At 39.7% G+C, this 20,688-nt stretch overlaps 1 protein-coding gene across 1 annotated transcript in view; it reads left to right on the top strand.

Moving 5' to 3' along the window:
* LOC117730452 (receptor-type tyrosine-protein phosphatase gamma-like) overlaps positions 1-20,688 on the top strand; it is a 409,107-nt gene that overhangs the window by 320,002 nt on the left and 68,417 nt on the right. Inside the window, 2 exon segments of the mRNA XM_034532172.1 lie at positions 1,400-1,466; positions 13,779-13,936. Of these exon segments, the coding sequence (XP_034388063.1) occupies positions 1,400-1,466; positions 13,779-13,936 (225 nt within the window).

Here is a 20,688-nt window from a genome sequence, read left to right as displayed (position 1 = left end):
CCATTTAAGGGCAACTTTTGTATTCTGACGAATTTCTTTCTTCAGAACACGTCACTGTGACTTGAATGAGAGTAACATGTCACATGTCATTTTTATTTTCATTCTAGCAGACACTTAATCACAAAGGAGGTGGATCAGAAAAGACTAAAAATGTATGAATGTTTTGAGTCATATGCGGTGTTTTTCAAGGGCATGGTGGATTTTGTCTTTGTTCTACGTATTGTTTCATATGCTTTGGATTTTATTGATTTCAGTCTACATGACAGCAATGATGTACTAATTGTAGACATTTGTTATTGTGACATCACACACTCTTGGAGCTTAGATGAAGAGGGCTTTCAAGAGCTGGTTGATTGCTGCTCTCTGTTCCTCCTCATTACACTACACCTTTCTTCTTTCCCCTGTCGTTTGCAACTCCCCTCCCCCACCCCCCATCCACCTCCATCATTCCTATCGCACTTCTTTCTTTTGATTTAGCAAAGGTTCAGAATACTGTATGACTTGGCACCAATCAAGCTTTTTTTAACCAGAAATATTCATCCTATACATCAGTGGTTCTCAACCTATTAGAGTCTTGACAGCAACCTGCAAAACAGTGTTTGCCTCATTTGTCACAATGAAAATCCCAAAAATATATTTTTCTAGATGTAATGCTTTTGGTGTCAAAACATTAGTGCGTATGATAACTGTAAGCTCCACTGCTAATCAAGTGGGCGTTTCTTTGTTCTGTGAAATGAAAGAATGTGACTACGGCTAAATTGGGGGGGGGGGTGAGTAGGTTCTGGAACAGAGTGATAGAGATTGATAGACAGACAGAACACGTCACCGTCTCTTTGCCGACTTATTTTTTATGTTTTAAAATATAACTTTTGTCCCTAACTTCATTATGCCCATTGTAGCGATCCACAGGAAGTGAAGGGACAGTGAATGGGAGAGAGATACAAACCAGTGCATCGGTTTCGATACGCATCCCCTGATGATTTTTTGTGATTATTGCACATTGAAATAAATGTAGGAAACTAATGCCTTGTTTGTGATGACAGATTAGTTTAGTTTTAACAGTCACTAGGCATGAATATGAGATGCGATCCGTCACTTTATATATATATATATATATATATATATATATATATATATATATATATATATATATACAATAATAAGCTAGCAGGCCTGCCAATATAATGTGTTGTAGCAAAGACAAATATTACATTTTTGGATGCTGTTACTAGAAAAACAACAGTATGGATTGTGTCTGATTTACATATTACAGATCATATAAGCAGCATTCTTAACCTTTAATGTATGAATACTAATACTGTGTGATGACCACAGTATTAGTATCTTCTATGAATACTAATACTGTGTGATGACCACTGTGTCTTTTTGTGTTCCTCAGGTGGGGGGGAAGGACAATCCTGCTGTGGACCCAATAATCCACGGCCTGAAGGGAGTGGTTCATCATGGTGAGTGGCAGTCTTAGTGCGCAGTCACACAATGATATTGATTTATAAGAGAGCCAGGCTTCTTCTGAGTGTATATATGTTATAATGCTGTGTTAAAGCATTTGTCAGTGTACATTTAGTACAGTGGCCTTGTAGACCCACAATTACACATTCTGTGTTAAAATGTGGATTTACGTTCAAGATGTCATTCACTGTATTCACTGGGACACACATACTGAGTGTGTCCAGTCAGGCCAGTTTCCAGCAGTTAAACTGGAAAGCTTTGACTTGGCAGGTCAACCTCATTGACTGTACATCCGAGGAACTGCTGCTGTCAGCCAATCAGGTTCCAGTATTGTGAGGACTTCAGATTCATTCAGCTTAACTAATTCAATTAAATTTGCTGCTGCATTTATCTGAAAACTATCACAGTAAAAGAATATTCCTGTCGAGGGCCATGATATATTTGCAAACTGATCGTCCAAACATGAGTCTGGACGGGCTTTACACACTGATGGTGCGGAGTATCTGAACTGTAAATTTGCTTTGCTAATTTCCTCACTGTGCTCAGGAGGGGATTGAAATTAGCACAGTAAATTAGTTCTGCTAACAAAGGCTTTATCAGTCTGAGCTATGGTGGCTTTATGGGAGAATGTTCTCGTTTTTGTTCTTTCATTGACTGCACAAAACTCCAAAAGCAAAGGGAGGTTACATTAAGGTCATGGGAAATTGTGATAGAATTATTTCTGGAGTAAAAACATTAACATAAAATTAAATTGAATAAAAAGTGTCCCCTTATCCTAGTGGACTACATTATATTATAGTATATCAAAGCATTAGTAGTTTATGTAGGACAAAGAAATGACAGCAACGTTCTGATTCAATACAATGTGGGTTTTATTTTCATCATTATCCAAAAAAGAACAAACTGACTAGATTACTTGCTGAGATCTGGGAACACTCCGTCCTTGCGTAGAAGTCAGACAGGGCAATTTATTTGGGAGAGAACAGTACATAATTCCCCAAACTTTCCATTGTCTATCACCTATCAATTCAACCATGACTTACTATATTTGCTTTAGTTAGTTTTTCTATGCAATATGGGATTATTACTGTCGTTTGCGCTCACTTTCAATTTCCCTTTCTAATGAAATGGTTTAAATAATCTGGCTAAACTGTTGCAAATTCTTGACATACATCCACTTGAAATGCCATACTACACTATTAATTTTCTTATAACAGGTTTAATGGCAAACTATACTATGACTATTTTGACATTTTTACTGCATACAATACCTTGACCTTTTTTCACATTATTATGGCATGATATACCTGACCTTTTTTTAACCTATCCGATCACTTCCTCGATCTCAATTACTTTGTTACCAATTAAACACAATCTTTGCACACATGTAAAGAAGCATGTGCGTAAGGGAATAAGTGATTAATCAAGTTCACAAAAGTCAGCCCCTGTAAACTATAAATACTACATTTGTGTTACTTGTAATCACATCTTGTGTGAAAACGCCTCAAATCTTGCACCTAAACATAGCTATGCATTCATTTTAAGTGTCAACACTATGCTGTAGCTGATGCTTGTCAGAACAATAATATCACGAGATGAGTTCAGCTAACTGTGATCCAATCCCGGCGCATCTTTTAATCAGCTTAATATAGAACATTATCTGCTCATCTGGACTGCTGACCATCAATTACAGGAGGCTAAATGGGTGCCAGGTTCACAACATGGGCCGTGCTTTGGGGAAAGTGAATCTGCACAGTATAGGATACATGTGGAGAGTCAGGCGTTATTTAAATTCACAAGGTCACTATGAGGCCATAACATGATGTTGTACACTGCACTGAATAGATGCAAGGAAAACAAGACGGCAGGACCTTTGGTAAAAACATCTGATGTATAATATGTTATCATACTTTAACTGCAGGGTACACTAGCTTTGATTGTACTCAAACAGTCTCAGCCTTTTGCATCATTTAGTGCCTCACATAGCACTATAACAAAACAATAATTTAGAACTTCAGTGCTAATTTTTTTTTATCCCTCCCGTACCAAATTTAAAAAATTGACATCATGTTTTGGGCATACAGAAGCACTGTATGCCCTCAGTCAAAGACAGTTGTCTCCTGCATGCAGCCCTGAAGTGCATCCCTGTCATGATCAAAACATTTATCCTGAAGCAATGTTCTGTTTTGTCCCCCCCAAAGGGCCCCGCTCGCCTAGCAACAACAGAACGGCTTCACAGTGAATTTCAGAGTTTCAGCATACACAAATAAAACTTTGATAAAACCCCACCGCATGATACTTGCACTTTATCTCCTGCTCAGCTGTCTTGGAAAAACTACTCCGCCTCTATAATTCATCTAACACAAAGACCACTCAAGTTCAATCAAGGCCACATTCCTATCCCTCCCACAGGGAAGGTGGTTGGTTAATTTGTTCTGTCTCCGCCACTGCTACTCTATGGAGCAGCGGGTGGTTACATTTTTCACAGTGCTCTCTTCTCTTGTTGCCGGGCTTGTCTAGCGGACACGCACCGCAGGTCTGACTCTTCTGTCTTTGTACCCCATGCCTTGTTGCATTTTACATGAAACCTCGCTGGAACAAATGCCCTCTGACTAGTTAGCCGGTGAGCGGCTCTATGCCATCCCCGGGAATTCCACCCGGTAAAAAGGCTGAGTCTGATTTACATAGCGGACTCGTGAAAGGCTTCGGCGGCGAAGAGAGGAGCCTATTGTCTACATAGCGTTTGTCGGGACTTTGGAGGCAAATGCAAAGACTGATAATGATGTGGTGTGATGATGGGAAAGAAGAGATGCGAAGGGAGGAGGAGGAAAAGCACAACGATCGCTCTCTTATGCTTTTCGTTTTAATATTGATTCCAGTGAATTTTGTAGAGAGACATTGTCACCACTATTGCAGAGATCATAATCATTGATGTGAAATTGTTTGATCACATATCTGTACATCTCATCAATACTCATGGGTTTTTGAAAAGAGAGAGTAGATTAAAATCCTCACACAGCTGTAGTACTTATCATTAACACCTTAGAGCTGATGATTGGAGGCAACACAACATAGAGCACTATGGCTTTGGGCAATTTCTGGTTAAAAGCATTGACAAATAACTTACTTAAGAAAGTTTCAATGTGAATGAACTGTAAATCCCAATATCAAAGCAGAATACTAATTGCACACCAGAAAACAGTGTATAGTCCTCCGGGTTTACTGCCCCAGACGAGGGAGTTCAATGTATCTGGGGGTCTTATTCAAGAGTGAGGGTGAAGTGGAGCAGGAGATAGACAGGCCATTGCCTGCAGGGGTTGTGCTGGACCGTTTGGTAAAGAGGTTGCTGAAGGAAGGTAAAGCTCTGGATTTACCAGTCCATCTACATTCCAACCCTCACCTATGCTAAGGAGCTTTGTGTCGTGGAGATTGCCAATACAAGTGGCCAAAATGAGCTCCCTTGGTAGGGTGGCTTAGCTCAGCCTTAGAGAAGTTCATACATCCGGAGTGAGCTCGGAATAGAGCTGATGCTTTTTTGCATCAGAACGGGCCAGCTGAGCTGGAACTGGTATCTGAACAGGATAATTTCTGGACACCTCCCTTTAGAGGTTTTCCAGGCATGTCCAACAGGTAAGATGTCTCAGGTTAGAACCAAGCTGTCGAAATCACATATCTGACCTATCATGGGAAAGGCTTTGGGTCCTCCAGGATGAGCCAGAAAGCATTACTTGGTTGAGGGACGTCTGGAATACCCTGCATAGCCTGCTGCCCCTCAGCCGGGACCCGGATAAGTGGAATATAACGGATGGATGGATTGTGTTTTTTGATTTTCCCTCAATATGCTTTTACTGTTACTTATCAGCATTATGGCAGGGCTCAACAGAATGCATTGCACGTTTGCCTGGGGCAAGTCAAATGCCACATCGGGCTTGTAAATTGTGCATCTTACTCATACTCAAAATACCAACATATTGGTATTTATTTTGCAGCTGATGATGGAATTAGCATTTTACTTATCCTGGGAATAGTAGTCGATGATTGACATTGGAAGATGTTGGCAACACTTCAGATTACTTTACTTAAATAAAGCTTACACATGACAATTAAATGTAATCTCAGTTGCTATATGATAACTGCTACTAAATACAACAATTTGGAAAGGCAAGTAAAAATGTACTTGGGGCAAGTAGATTTTCAGGCCCAGTTATATTATAATTTACTTTTCTTCAAATACATGACCAATATCATTGACACCTTATTATCACGTTATATTACAGTCCCAATTATCCACAGCAAATCATCAGGAAACTACCCATCAGATTATTGTGATACAATATAGAGAAGCTAATAGAATGTCCAAAGGGTTCATTCTTTATGATGAGCATTACTATTTTTATGAAATTTCACGGCCATCTGGAAAGTAGTTATTGAGTTACAGCAAAAAAAAATAAAGTTAGTTATCTTGTTCTTGAAGAAAAGGATGACGGTTCTGAGGAGGGCACATGAGATTTATTCTTGGGAGTGCAGATAGTTTTCTCATCTCATCCAAACTCTTCTAAAACAGCAGGCCTTTCAAGAGTTATCCTCACATTGACATAATGCACAGCACAGCTAGAGATGAGGCATGTTTAAGATGCAGTGCAGTGCACCAGAAAGTCTCAAGGAAAGGTGTGCTGACCAAACCAAAACCTATGAATAAATTATTTGAACTCTAAAAGCCTACCTGCTATTCTACAAAGGATGATCTTAAAAAGTCATGGCATTACTAACTATCGTTATGCCAAACTGCTCCAGGACACACTAAAATCAAGATAGAAGCTGTGAATAAAATCGTAAAAAAAATATGCCATAAGAAAGAAAGGAGGACAGATACATAGATGTGCCTGCCCCAAATTTCTGGAAATCCTATTGAGGATTGGATGAAAAAGAAGCTTAACATGCGAGCACTGTGCAGTGGAGCCACATCAGATCTGATGTGAAAGAGAGCGCTTTGGGATTAAACCCACATCAGCAAAGGAATAGTAGACATACTGGTACAGTAGTAGAGACAGAGAGAAAAAGAGGGAAACGCAGACTTTCTCTTCGATTTCCTATAAAAGTGCCACAGGGTAGACACGGTACCTCAAATCAGGGGAAACCACCAGAAGCCTTGTACACCCTTTAAAAATTAATTGCCAATTCAGGGTCTCGCAGTGTCAAGTCAGTGGAGACTTTGTGCAGTGAGTGAGATAGTGAATTAATGGACTTGTAATATGTGCCGGTGAGGAGGAATCGCTTCAATTGAGCTCTGTGACACAAGAGCAGCGGGAGCACAGACGCTTGAGTAGATAAACAGAGGAAATGACACAATGCTGACACAGAGAGGTGTGTACATATACAACTATATGCAGCATATTAGCAATGGCAACATAAAAAAGCCTAGCTTTCTATCCATCTATGAAATGTACTACAAACTGGACATATACTAAAAAGTATTAAGGAAAAATCTTAGAACAGAATCCTCTGAAATAAACTTGCATTGGTGAGATTTAACTTATTTTGCTCTTGTCCCCTTTTCTCCAGTTCACTGGACTGGATTTCAGACACTGACACAGACATGCAGTTTGCTAATATGACATGAAATTAGCATTTGCACTTTTTGTCACAGGTCATCAACCATTCTAGGTTAATGACTCACCTTAACCATTAAAAGAACAATGTCTAACCTTAACCATAACAGATCATTATGTAACCTCAAGTATTCAAGGTAAATGCCTAACCTCAACCATTCAAGAATAATGCCTAACCTTAACCATTGAAGAACAATGCCTAACCTTAACCAACTAAAGAATAGTGCCCAAGCTCAACCATTGAAGAACAAGCCTAACCTGCACCATTCAAGAATAATCTACAATGGTTTTAATAAGGATATTTTAAGATGTCTAAATCCCTCTGCCCCTTGTAGCATTCAATTGGAGTACTACGTTTTAACCCTTACTTGAGAACAAGGCCTAACCATATCTATTCAAGGTCAATGCCTAACCATTACCATTCAAAGTCAGTGCCTGGCCATTTGAGGTCAATGCATAACTTCAACCTTCTCGCAAGAGTTAAGCAAATTGAGGCAATACTATGTGGAACACAGTATGTCTTGAATTCAAAATATCATGGTAGCTGTCAGCCAATCTTAGTCCATCAGGGCCTAACATCAACACAAACAACACAACATATATGGGTAAATAGTCCAGTTCAGACTTTGGAGATTCAGATATTGGAGGTTTGCACTACCCAATCAATAACAAATGATGGGTTCATCCAACTGACGATAATTTCACTCGACACAGATAATGTAACGGTGGCCAAAAGTACACCTAGCAACAACTCGATTTAATCAGCACACAAACAGGAAATTAAATCAATGAGTTCTAAGGATAATTTCTTAATAAAAATTCAATTTAAATTCAATTTATTTTGTACAGTCCTAAACCACACATTATGAATGTTGAAGGTCCCGGGACCTCACATTGGTTCAAGAATAAGTCCCCCAAAAAAACGCTTTAACAGGGATTAAAAAGAAGAAACCTTAGGGAGAGCAACATAGGAGGATCCCTCTTCTAGGATGGACAGAAGTACAATAGATGTCATTTGTACAGAATGAATAGCATAACAGAGTTTAAACACATGACACAAATTATTCATATAATGAGAGTAGCAGGAATGATTAAAAAGACTCAAGGAACCACAAGTAAGCCTGCCTTCAGTGAGCGCAGCTTTCTAGTGGGGTTGTATGGTACTATAAGCTTCTTAAGGTATGATGGTGCCTCACCAATTAACGCTTTGTAGGTGAGGAGGATTTTAAATTTGATTCTTGATTTTACAACAGTTTATCCATCTGCCCACTATTACTGTGCTGGAATTACACAAACGAGACATGCCTTAATTGTTGTTCCTGTTTCCTCCTGCTTCCAATGTTATGGTCAGATAAGCTTTTTGTCTTTCATCTCCAGCTCCATACTGTGTGTAAAACACAGAATTGAGATAGTGATTGTACATCTTACTCTTTGGAAAAAAAGGTCAATGAGCATATTTCCCGTTGTCAAATTCATCCTTACTCTTGTACTCTTGTATCTATTGTTCAAGGTTTAACAGTAGGATCACGCAATTATATATATAAAATCATAAAGACAACATAAAAATCCTAATAAATCCACACAATAAATCCCAACATGTTCCATCTGTGGAAGACAAGATAGGAAGTCATTAGCTCAGTGTTTTGCAGTACAAATCCAAATATCTTTGCAAAATACATAAAATACCACCTCATTTCATGTGCAAATGTAACAATCTGACTACAGTACAGATAAATGAGTACCTAGTTCGTTATTCTTTAAACAACCCTTGAACACTTCAGGATTTAGAGCTGAAATATCTCTGCTTAAAAACAAAACAAATCCCTCCTGTCCCTGTATGACTTTTCCAAGACCCACTTTCAGACTCAGAGTTAAAAAATGAAAGAGAATGCAGTTATAACTCTACTGTACATACACTCTTTCATCATATATGCTTAATGGGTGTGTGCTCATGATAACCCAGAGGCAAAAAAACACCTAATTCATTCTGACACCAGCGCTTCTTTTAGGCTGCGAACAGGGGGTGTTTTTGATGGAATATTAATCATTTTCAGCCACGCATGGAAGTGTCAAATAGAAAAACTACATGTGTTTTTTCGTAATAATGTTTACAATCTATATATCTACTAAGTACATATGCAGGCACACAACTAATGTCAATATCAAATGTTTTCTCTTCCATTTAGTAGATGTTGAGATATTTCACTGGTTAACTTTAAAAGACATGCGATCACGAATGTAAATAGAATGCATCCTCTGGGGATTATGCATATCTCAAAAAAGTTCCAAGGTAAACCATCCAGTGGACAAGATATTATAAACTGTACCAAAGTGAGGACAGACACACAAACTATCTCCCCCATGAACAATAAATGCACTACTTATAGTAATTACCCAACCCACCCCCTCGACCTCCTAGTCGGGGAACTCTACTTTCTGCACTGGCACTGAATTTAAGCATTGGACATAAACCCTGCCCTGCAGAAAATATATACACAATTCCTGCGATAATGGGTTGTACAGTTTCATCTGAAATAGAGCTGAGTCTGACATTACTATCATAAATCATATACCTCATGAGCATTTGTGTAAAATGTGTCAGCGATGTAGAATACAATGGTCTTAAAGATGTTCAAAATTCAAAATATGTGGCTAGCAATGGTTGAAGTCATTCAGGTTAAGTCCCAGCCCTGTTATCTTGTTTCATCTTAAGCTGTCAAATCAGTTGTGGGCACATGCTTTAAAAATGGATTCAATAGAACGGTTGTAAAAAAAAGTAACAAAAAAAAAAGTAAATATGTTACCAAACATATTAAATTATGTTCTTTTTCTGCAGGAAAAGCAAACAGTCAGGTTGGCTACTTACAGGCTGCATCTGTATTTGTCTTGAAAAAAAATCTGCTCTTCTTCAGCTGTCTGCCAATTCTGGGTTATTTCCTTGTATTACAGGAGCTTTGGAAACACGCTGTAATCTTTAAACTGTCATGTCCTAAAGCTTCTTATGGAAAAACGCAATGTTATTAACAACATATGCACAACATGTGTCATTTTTCCATTCTGGCTATATGGAGTTGCTCCACTTCTGGTACATATTTACAATACACTGATGTAAGTACTGCAGTCTCCAGCCTAGCCTGTACACACAACTTTTCAGACATTTCATGATGCCTTTTTTGAACATTTCTATATTACATGTGTCAGGGAATGGTGGGTAGTACTTCTATCTTTACAGGATTAGAGAAAATATTGTTATTAGGATTTGGTTTGTTGTTGTTGTTTTTTGTTGTTGTTGTGGAAAGAACATTGTTTAAGTGTATTGGAATTCAAAGGGTTTCATTTTTTGGAAGAACATTATTCAAGGCACAAACAAACACTGATCATCTGTGATGAGATGTTACTGCAGTGAAACAGTTGCTGCTCACATCGCTATATTTCACAACCGGTATGATCCCATACAACAGATCTTATTCTAGTAATCTAACACAAAGCAATATCACAAAACTCCATCTGTCTCTTTCCGGCTTGAAAACCATCAAAAACGGACCCCTTTCATTCACTTTTACCGCAGATGGACACTGATATTAAACTGACCCTCCAGATGGTTTTTTGCACACACCCATCTGAGAAGCTGTCATTGGAAACTGTGGAAAAGGGCAGGCACTTTAAAACAACTACTTGGCAGGTGATTGGATGAACCATCTGCTATTCAAACTTTTGCTAAAGCCAGTCAGAAGCAGATGAATCACATCTTCACCACAGAGAAAAGCCTTCAGAACTCTCCAGTTCTGATAGAACTGATGGTATTGCAGCATCTTCGTTACTTTGCATCACGTTCGCGATCCCTGTCAGGTTTAAACAAACCATCAAGACATTGAATCTGTGTGAAGAAATAGGACTATCATAGTGATACGAAAAGAAGAAGCATCTTCGCTAAACTCATGTTTTGTTGCTTTGAATGAAGAGGCTCTGTGTCGTCTCACACACCAAAGCCCCAGCCATAGCTGCCAGTAGCTCCTCACAGGATGCTGATTGTTCCGGACACAAAAGCATTACTTAAAACCTGACAAGATGGATTTCCGTGTGATCTTGTGATATCACAAGACTCCAGCTGCCATGTTAAGTAACATTGGCTAGGCTGATTGTTCTAAATAATTGTGACACATGTCATTTTGGGGACCAGTAGTTGCTGAGAATTTGACTCATTTATGGACTGTCCTCATCAAAAATCCACTGTATTTCTTTGAATGTTTAAAATCATGTGGTCTGCATTGTGTCTCCTGCATTGTTGTATTCCATCCATGACCATTACCTTTGCATAGCCATAACCATGTAGAGTGAGAAAGTTTACTCTTGGAAACAGTAAGGTCCACTTGCTTGCATGTTACAGAATTTATTTTGCATCTTTTTTCAGCTCATGGAAATTGGTCGGTTGCCATAGTTCAGTTCAACAACAATGTTGTTCTGCTGATAGGGCTGCTGGATTAGAAAACATTCGTACAGGACATTTAGACACATCTTTTGTCATTTAGGTTGGAAGAATTGTCAAACCAAAAGTGACAATGAATTGAATTAACATAATCCTCCCAACACAGCAATGTAAGGAAACTTCACCTGCTGAAACCATGTGATTTGGCCACTTTGATGTGCAACCTGAATCCTTTATGTTTTTTTTCTCAAAGATTTCAAATATGTAAATGGTAAAAGACAGTACAATCACACAATAAATGTAAATCTGTATCAAATATCACAAACATTCAGAGTTCCTGAGTGCTAAATGTCTCCTCTTTTCCCTTGCTGTGCAATGAAATATTGAGACTATATGAGATTAGCTTTTCTGATGCATTGCAGGAGGCTCGAAGCCTAAAATACCTGAAGTGTGATTGCAGCCTCACTCTGCTCCAACCAATGTCAGATATTCAGTGCCCATCTCCAGCCGTCGCTGCTGCTGCCTCAACCGCTGTGGCTGCTCGGAGAAAAAAAGACTCACATGCCGCCAGTGCACAGGCTATCTCTCCACGCTAAATGTTCATCCTGTTCCTCTTTCAGACGCTGTGATCTTGCAGGTGGCACAGCGTATACGAGAGCAAGAGAGTTTGCGGCTGGTGTGTTTTGACATCCCCTGAATTTCGTGTTTGAAACGAGACGTGCCGAAGAGTGCATTTGGTTCTTGAAAGTACTAATTCAGATGCCTAACTCTCCGGGAAGGCCTGTCCCATCATCTTCCGTTCCCCCACCCCCACCCGCCTCCACTCCCAAATTCCTATCAACTCCCCCTCCCCTGCATCCTACTCTTTCTGCTTCTCTGGCTCGCTCTGTCGCGCTGATTCAACGGAGCTGAAAATGCATCTCTGAACTTGGTGTCTGGGAGGCAGTGGGAGACGAAGCTTGTCAGCGGGAGGGTGAAGAGGAAGAGAAGGAAGGGGGAGTTAGAGGAAGAGGGAATAGGTGGGAATGGGGGGGCGGTGGCGGCTTCTATCTGTCGCCGATAAAGACAGTGCATCTCCCCTTCCGCCCATCGTCATCCCTGTCAAGTGACCCGCCCCGCTGCACACATCACCCCGCTCTCCAGACACTCGTACACACCTTCTCATCCCTTATTTTCATTCCTGTCACCCTTCTTCCTTATATGTTTTCATTAGAACAGTGAATCAAATGCATATTGAATATTCTGCCCCCTTCCTCTTGTGTCTTATCATCATTTCTCTACCTTTGTTGCCAGCTTCTTATTTTTCTCTTCTTTCTGTGCCTCCTTCCCTTCTTTCCTCCTTGCGTCACAAATCCATTCCTCCTTTTTCTTCCCTCTGATGACAACTCCACCCTCTTCCTGACACTCTTTCTTTTCCCTCCTCTTCCTCCTCTCCTCGGCTGCAAAGCTTTTTTATTTCGACAGGTGTTACAAGGCTAATGAATGATGTGTTGATGAAAATGATGAAACTATTTTGTATTCATTTTCTGTCAGTGATTTGAATAATTACTATACTATACATACTATACTCTAGATTTGGCCATCTCACAAACATTGAGTATACGTTGAGCATGTCCCACACAAATTTCACATTGGAAAAAACGTCAGAGCTTATTGCATAAATAGCTTGGCACATCATCTTGCTTTTTGTTCACTGCTGATTTCTTTTCATGTACACTATAGAACACAAATTAATATCTCTTCTGAGGTCAGTGGTAGCTCAAGGCACACCACTCAGAGAAAGATTTACTGAAAATGTGTTTGTCGGATTTTTTAATTGTTCCGTTTGAAAAGCCCATTTCTGGATTGCTCTCACTGAAAGCAATATAAAAAAGAAACATACTTTCTTGCTTGAAGCCTCCTTTATCCTTTCATAAACAGCCTTATTTTCTTCATCTACACCACAATGTGCTTCATATCACTGATGATTTTGTTTGTCAGTCCAGGAATAATTCCAGTGTCAACGTTTGGGGGGTGTGATGTTGATTGTAATGTGTATGCCATCCAACACCAACAAAGGCGTAATTGTAGGTGTTCAGTGCAATTATGTCTGTCAATACGGGGACATTGAACGAGGCAGGCGCAATGTAAATTAAATCAATAGCATAAACCTAAAGGCTGGGAAACAGTAGCACTTGGATCTGCTCCAGAAAACCTGGTCTCTGTAGTTTACAGTGAAATAAAAAGTGTTCTGTGGATCATGTTGTATTGATCTGTCCTGCCCTCTCATATAGAAAAAGAGACTGTCCTGGAGCCATTTGTGCTGAAGGACCTGCTGCCGTCTGCGCTGGGAAGTTACTATCGCTACACCGGCTCTCTAACAACCCCGCCCTGCAGTAAAGTGGTGGAGTGGATCATCTTCAGCAGACCTATCTTTGTCTCCTACAAACAGGTAAAAAGCACAGAATACCAAGACACATGCTTGTTGTTGGTAACGATTTAACGTCATTTGAATGTCAAAATGTTGTTTTGGTAGAAAAACCTCAGTGCAATTATATTTAGGCCCTCTATCTTAAGATCGTAACTGAATCATCTTGTTGAATGAATAATCAATGATTATACTGAAAAAAATGTCAACAACGTTGATCAGGGCATAACTGTGTTGTTATTTAAGGATAAAATGAATTAATATTCCATTGTTAAGGGGAATATTCACCTGAATGCAACAAATGGGTCGGCTGGAGGTCATAGGAAGAGTGGGCGTCTTGTAACCACAAGGTAGCCGGTTCGATACCCGCTCTCCCCATAGTTGCATGTCAAAGTGTCCTTGAGCAAGACACTGAACCCCCCAGTTTCTCCCTGGGCGCTTCACTGCAGCCCACTGCTCCTTAATAACTAAGGATGGGTCAAATGCAGAGAAGAATTTCCCCACTGTTGGATCAATAGGAATAGGATTTGCCATATCTCGCTACCTTGAGATGATTAGATAATGTAATCAGAAACTGGAAATACTGAGCTAAAAATACATTCCCAATCAAATTAGCGTAGCATTTGTTGCATCGGGAGCAACAAAAATGCCAGAAATCAAAAGGTACTAGATGTGGATAAAAACAAAAATAAAAGGAAATTTGTTCAAATATTGCATCCTGCATGAGGTGCTAGAGCATCCCGCAAAAAAACAAATCAGAATGATTCTAATCACAAAAGAAAGGAAAAATTCCTTGCCCAATCATTTGATCCACATCCCAAATGTTGTCACCCACTTATGTTATGTTCCGTATAGCGATTAGATACAATAGTTAAGTAATGTGCATAAAATAATGTGATTGCATAGTTGCAGTCAAAAAAACGTACTGTAACGGAAAAATAATTTATTACCATATTCTCAATGAATTACCTCATAATAGAGAGTACCAGGTCTTTATTTGAAGCAGGCTTATATTAGAAACGAGTAAACCCCAAAACTAAATGACAAATATGTTGTTATGTGTGTGTAACTGATCTTTGACTAAAGCCCTGCGCTACATATTTACTGCATACAAACACAGATATTCTATTAAGTCCAATATTTGTCATTCTCTTGTAAATCATGTGTTAGTTTTAAGAATAGGAAGACCAAAACATTTCATGAGAAATGTGCATTTTCTTTATTTTTGTGAAGAACTGAAAATATGTCAAGCCACTCGTCATTTTCATGCAGAACCATCTGTAGTTTCATGTGCTTTTAAAAAGCATATTTCTCACTGAACATGGAGATGAACTGAGTTTCAAGTTGTCATTTTGGACAGAAGTGTTTGTGGCAAAAAAAAAACCTCATCTTCTTTCCCCAATCTCAAGAACACTTGGCACCGTATAAGGCCAAAGGTGTTTGCTTTAGAGCAGCAGTGGAGTCGTAAGAGCAGTTCAATGTAAAGCAGACAGTGAGGAGATGTTGAAAAGACTGATGAGACAGTTGGGAACCAGACTGCTCTGTTTCCATCTTCTTCCCCAACTCTGCTTCTAAATTTTCTTCGTTCTTTTCCCTTTTTTGTGGCAACAGCAGTGTGAACCTGCAAGAAAACAGAGTATTTGAGTAACGTGTATTTCTGTTTTATGTATAAGGACATGAAAGAGTGTATGTTGTAAGTTGTCGCACAGTTCTAGAGAATGACTACAGTGCAGCTCCAACCACAGTCTCATCCAGCGTGTGGTTCTCAGTCGATCTGAACAAGCTCCTATCTGGCTGCTGCCAGGCTCAAACATATCTGTGTCAGTGGAAAAAGTCTGACAAGCCAGGTGTCTAGACTTTGTAGGATTTCTAATTCTTAAGGTCTCCAGCTCAAGCGCCAGAAACTCTCACAACAATAACAGAATTGCTTACATCAATAAACAAACAATAAACCCTCTACTTGCACACTGTTACTTGAAGGAATAAGAAGTTTTCTCTGACCCTATTCCTAGACTTCAGTCAAGTATAATGAACATGGCAAGGATAATCAGAGAAAAAGAATGCAGCTAAACTCAATTTGAGTTTCAGAGCAAAAAGTAAAGACTTCATGTAAGTGAAGTAGTTTAGATTTTTTGTAGTTCATTCATCAACAAATGAAACAACACTGGGAACACTGACAGAGGTTGGCAGGTTTCTCAGTCATGGTTGTCTGAGTTCAAAGTAGCAGACATAATTTGACTATAACACATTTCATACTCGCTACATGTTTTCCCAGCACTGTATTCATTTTCATTTTTTTTTGCTATTAATTCGTTCTCAAGCTGTATTTTTAAGAGATAGATCTGGATCCATCAGGTAACACATACATCATTACTTCTTATATTTTAATTATTCAGCACTGTCTCAGGGCGTTAGACTTTTTTTCAATATTTCACTGCTTAACTGAATTTGTACACATCCTCAGCAGTCTAGAAAGAACTACAAACACACACAGGACGGTTTGGGGCACACCAAAGGATTGAGCAGAATATATTTCTCTACCGTGCCTGTCCTTGCTGCAAATTAATCCTGCAAATATAACAATGTTACTTAAAAATCCATCAATGAAGGCTGAGGCCTTTCGTGTTCATTTGATTAATAGAATATGGTTAAACATAATCTCAATTGGATCTGATTTAGTTGAGAGTAGTGAATGTCGGACCAGGTTTGTTTAGATTGAAAATATTCTGAGCCATCTTGCACATGTGAGGACAAATTACTGCTGGTAAACTCTGAAAGATGAAAAGCATCTGAATGCGGACTGTGTGGATAGTCCGTCTCAAAGGAGGTGCAAGTTCAGCTGAGCCATCAGTCCTATTATGTACCCACCTTTGTGGCTCATGTTCTTCAAAGGAGGCAGAGCCTAAATTAGGACAGAGCCAACATGTGTTGTGTTACTCTTGGTAAAGGCCCATCAGGTGGAAAAGTCTGGGCTTTCTGGGCAAGCCAGTGGTAACAAAAAGAAAGACAGAGATGAAGAGAGCATGCTGCAACTCCCCTCAATGCACTGCAGTGCTTTAGCACCAACGTGTCCTTAGGTTTCTGCTGGAAGTACCTTCATTAGAAGTGTTTTACTGAAAAGGAGCTGATTCTTTAGTGCCACTTAATCTTGCACATGCAGCCCAAGCTGACCAATCAGCATCTCCATAGCCACCTTCTTACCAACATGTACGTTTTGAGGAAAAATCCAGCTTCACGAAATGACAGCGAGATAGTTGTTTCACTGAGTTTATCCCTGAGACAACATTCTCGGCTTTAGGGTGGTGCATCTGTTGCCTGGAATGAGGAGGCTCTGCCTTAAAAGTTAAACTCAGGGAAATAAAGTCTCCATGCAATGGCATGAAAGCTCTGCCTTAAAGAACTATGAAGGAATTGTATATATATAGAGCACCTTTCAACTACACATTTTAAAAAACAAAACATACACAATGAGGAAGGGAGAAAATTTGTTTCTTTATTCTAAAATAAAAATAAATCAGAAAAGACTAAAAAGCGGCAGCTGCTTGTTGAAGGCAATATTAAAGAGATGTGTTCTGGGGCATAGTGGCTAAAAAGAGCATCCCCAAAGGTTTATGTGACGACTGGGAACAATAAAAGGAGCAGCTGTGGACAATCTTAGGGTCCTTAGAGCAGCATAAAACAATAGTCTGTGATATAAAAGGGAGTGAGGCCATTTAGTGCCTTACTAACAGACTAACATTAACAGAAGGACTTTAAATTAAATTATAACAGATACAGGTAGCCAATGTTGGTTGTGTAAAACAGGTGATATATTATCACTCAGTTTAGATTCGTTAAAAACACTGGCAGCAGCATTCTGAATACTGTGTAGCTTTGCAAGCGTGGTCAAGTGGTCAAGACGGCTAAAAAGAAAAGAATGAACTGCATCGTTCTGACTCAGTAGAGCTCTCCCCTTTGTTATGTTATACAAATCATAAAAGGCAGTTTTGGTTAGTTAATTAAAATAAGCTTTCAATTTGAGGTCAGAATTTAAAATTTCACCAAGGTTTCCTACTTGTGACAGGAAATACTTATTTCTAGTGTTCATTGTGGATCTGCAGATTATGGTCTGATGATTCATACTACATGATACAAAGGGTAACGTGTGATATCATTTGATAGTTGTTTGAATCCAATTTTGACCTCATAATGTCGTCAGAACTTTTCCCATTATCCATACGTCTGGTCCATTCTCTGAACGTGGTACCTCATGAAATACATTTACGTCACCTAACTATTATAAAAAGCAAATAATAAAAAGCAAGAATTCAAAGTGAAAACATAAGAAATTATGCAAAAACCAACGAAATATGAAACAGGGAAATGAATCAACAATGAGTCAACAAGGAAGCGAGCGATAGGGGCATCATCCATCCTTCCTGACCATTAGCTAGTCTATCTCAACATGTTTAAAAGCCGCCTTTGAAGTCCTTTTGTTTCCCCTATTTTTTTCCGCTGTGCGACTCTCCAGAGAAAACATTATGGAGGAAGATAAAAGGAGGAGGTTGGGAAAATAATTAACGCAGATGGTGACTCCAGTTATTGTCTTGCTCTGCCTTTTTCTATGTTATTTCTCGCCGCTCTCTGCTCGTCTTTTGTTTTGGATGATAGTTGAAGTAGGTCAGCGGGAGTGACAGCCGTGGCTTTGGGCCTGCTTTCAGAGTGGATCGATGCTCAGGTTCTTACACAACAACTCACCCAAAATGCCTAGCTTTCAAACAGTCATGTGGACTTGCCACACTTGCGTGTGCGTGTGCGTGTGCGTGTGCGTGTGCGTGTGCGTGTGCGTGTGCGTGTGCGTGTGCGGGTGCGGGTGCGGGTGCGGGTGCGGGTGTGAGGGGGAGAGGGGGTGAGGGGGAGAGAGGGAGAGAGAGAGAGAGAGAGAGAGATATGCCCTCTGTTGTACTACCTGTGTCATACAGCCCCTCTACCCATGTTCTGAGAGAGAGAGTGGGAAGCCTGTGTCTCAGATGTTACCAACCTAAGAAGGCGTATGCCGTGCTGGTCTCACGTTGCATTCACCATGAATATCAGCTGCCAACTGGGAACTACTGTTGAGATCAACCTCCTAGTACAATTCCAAGTGGGACATGTGGGAATCTTTTATAATTTCCCATCTGCCATTGTGTGCAAATGTGCCAAACATTTCCAGAAAGCAGCTAAGATGGCAGCCATATGGGTTTATTTTTCTCCTCGAGGTCTGTCAGAAGATTTAACACTGTTAGATTGTAAAAAAAGCTCCTCAGTAAGCATTCATTTGGTGATTTGCATGTTTATATACATTTATACATCTAGAGTAATTCAGGGCTAAATATGGTAGAACAACATTTTATTTTTAGACATTTAAGGTACATTTAACCGTAGTTTTTAATGTGAAGCAGGTCCTAAGTTACACACTGATTTAGTCATTGGATGGCAGTTTGAACACTCGATATCCTTAACATAATAGGGGTGTAACTGTACTGTAATTGTACCCTTCTGTATGCACCTCTGTATTTTTTAACATTTACATTAAAAGGTGGCTCTTTCATACAGTACTGACCAGCAAGGCTATAGCCTGCATATTTTAGAATACAAAAGAAAATAAGTAGAGTGTTCATTGCCCCCTGTCCAGTGTAATACACTTTATTGAAAATGGGTATTAATTGACCATGAGACTCAGCTGTGCGGTTTAAACTTTTTAAGTTCATGTCATCTCGGCTCAGTTTATACTCTGGATTGGACTGGTCCACTTCCAGGAATCGTTCCAGTACAACTTCTGCATGTTTATGAGGACAAACAGGCTGACCGATGCAGATGTAAAGGAACCTCATTAAATGTTAGCGAGGCTCAAACGCATACTCACACCAATGCATCAAGTCAGGCAGCTATATCAGTATCAATATATCAATATACTCTACTTTTGTTTTTTAAAAAGAACACAGAAACTTAGGTTAGGTAACAAACCACTCACTTAGGGTTAGTGCCTATTCACAGCCAGCGAACAGAGGAGGACTCAAAAGCAGACACTATACATCAGGAAAGTTAGAAGAATATTCCCTCAAGGCGAAGGTCAAGAATAGGCTTACAGGTTGGCAACAGGATGGAAGTATGAACAGGTCAAAACACAGGAAGGGGGCAACAAAGGAAATCAGGGACAGATTAGGTGCAAGTACAGTTACATGTACAGGTACAGACTCAGATGGCTGAAAACGGGCCAGATAAATACTGCATGGCTGATGAGAAAAATAGGAAACAGGTGAGCAGGCGGTAGGCAAAGGGTCAGAGGGCATCTGGTGGAGCTGGGGAAGTGAGATTGTGCCTGAAGAGAAGAACAGAGAGGCAGAGTTGGAAAAGCAAGACTGAGGCAGATTTCTTCTTGTTAAAGTTGTGGATACAGCAGGAGATAATTGCTACACAAGTCAAATAAACACAGTTAGCTGAATACCTAAGCCATACAATGTTACAGTGATCCCAACCCACCCAATCATTAGAAAAGGAGCCCGGAATACGAGCAAGAAGAAAACTATTTGGCCACATCACACCTCAAAAAAATGCTAAGAATAATGAGTAAGTTAGGGGTTTACCATTTGGTTGCCTGGATGTCAAATCACCAGATCAGTACCGACTAGATACCATAGTAAGTACAGGTGTGGGCAGAAAGATTTTTTTAAGCCTGCATATGCCCTTTGCTGCAGGATTTCCAACAATCTCCATCTGATGCTGCAGTGAGTCTGATCAATCCTACCCTAAACATT

This window comes from Cyclopterus lumpus, chromosome 5 (genome assembly GCF_009769545.1).
Source record: "Cyclopterus lumpus isolate fCycLum1 chromosome 5, fCycLum1.pri, whole genome shotgun sequence".
Taxonomy (NCBI): domain Eukaryota; kingdom Metazoa; phylum Chordata; class Actinopteri; order Perciformes; family Cyclopteridae; genus Cyclopterus; species Cyclopterus lumpus.
This window is presented reverse-complemented; position numbering and strand designations above follow the sequence as displayed.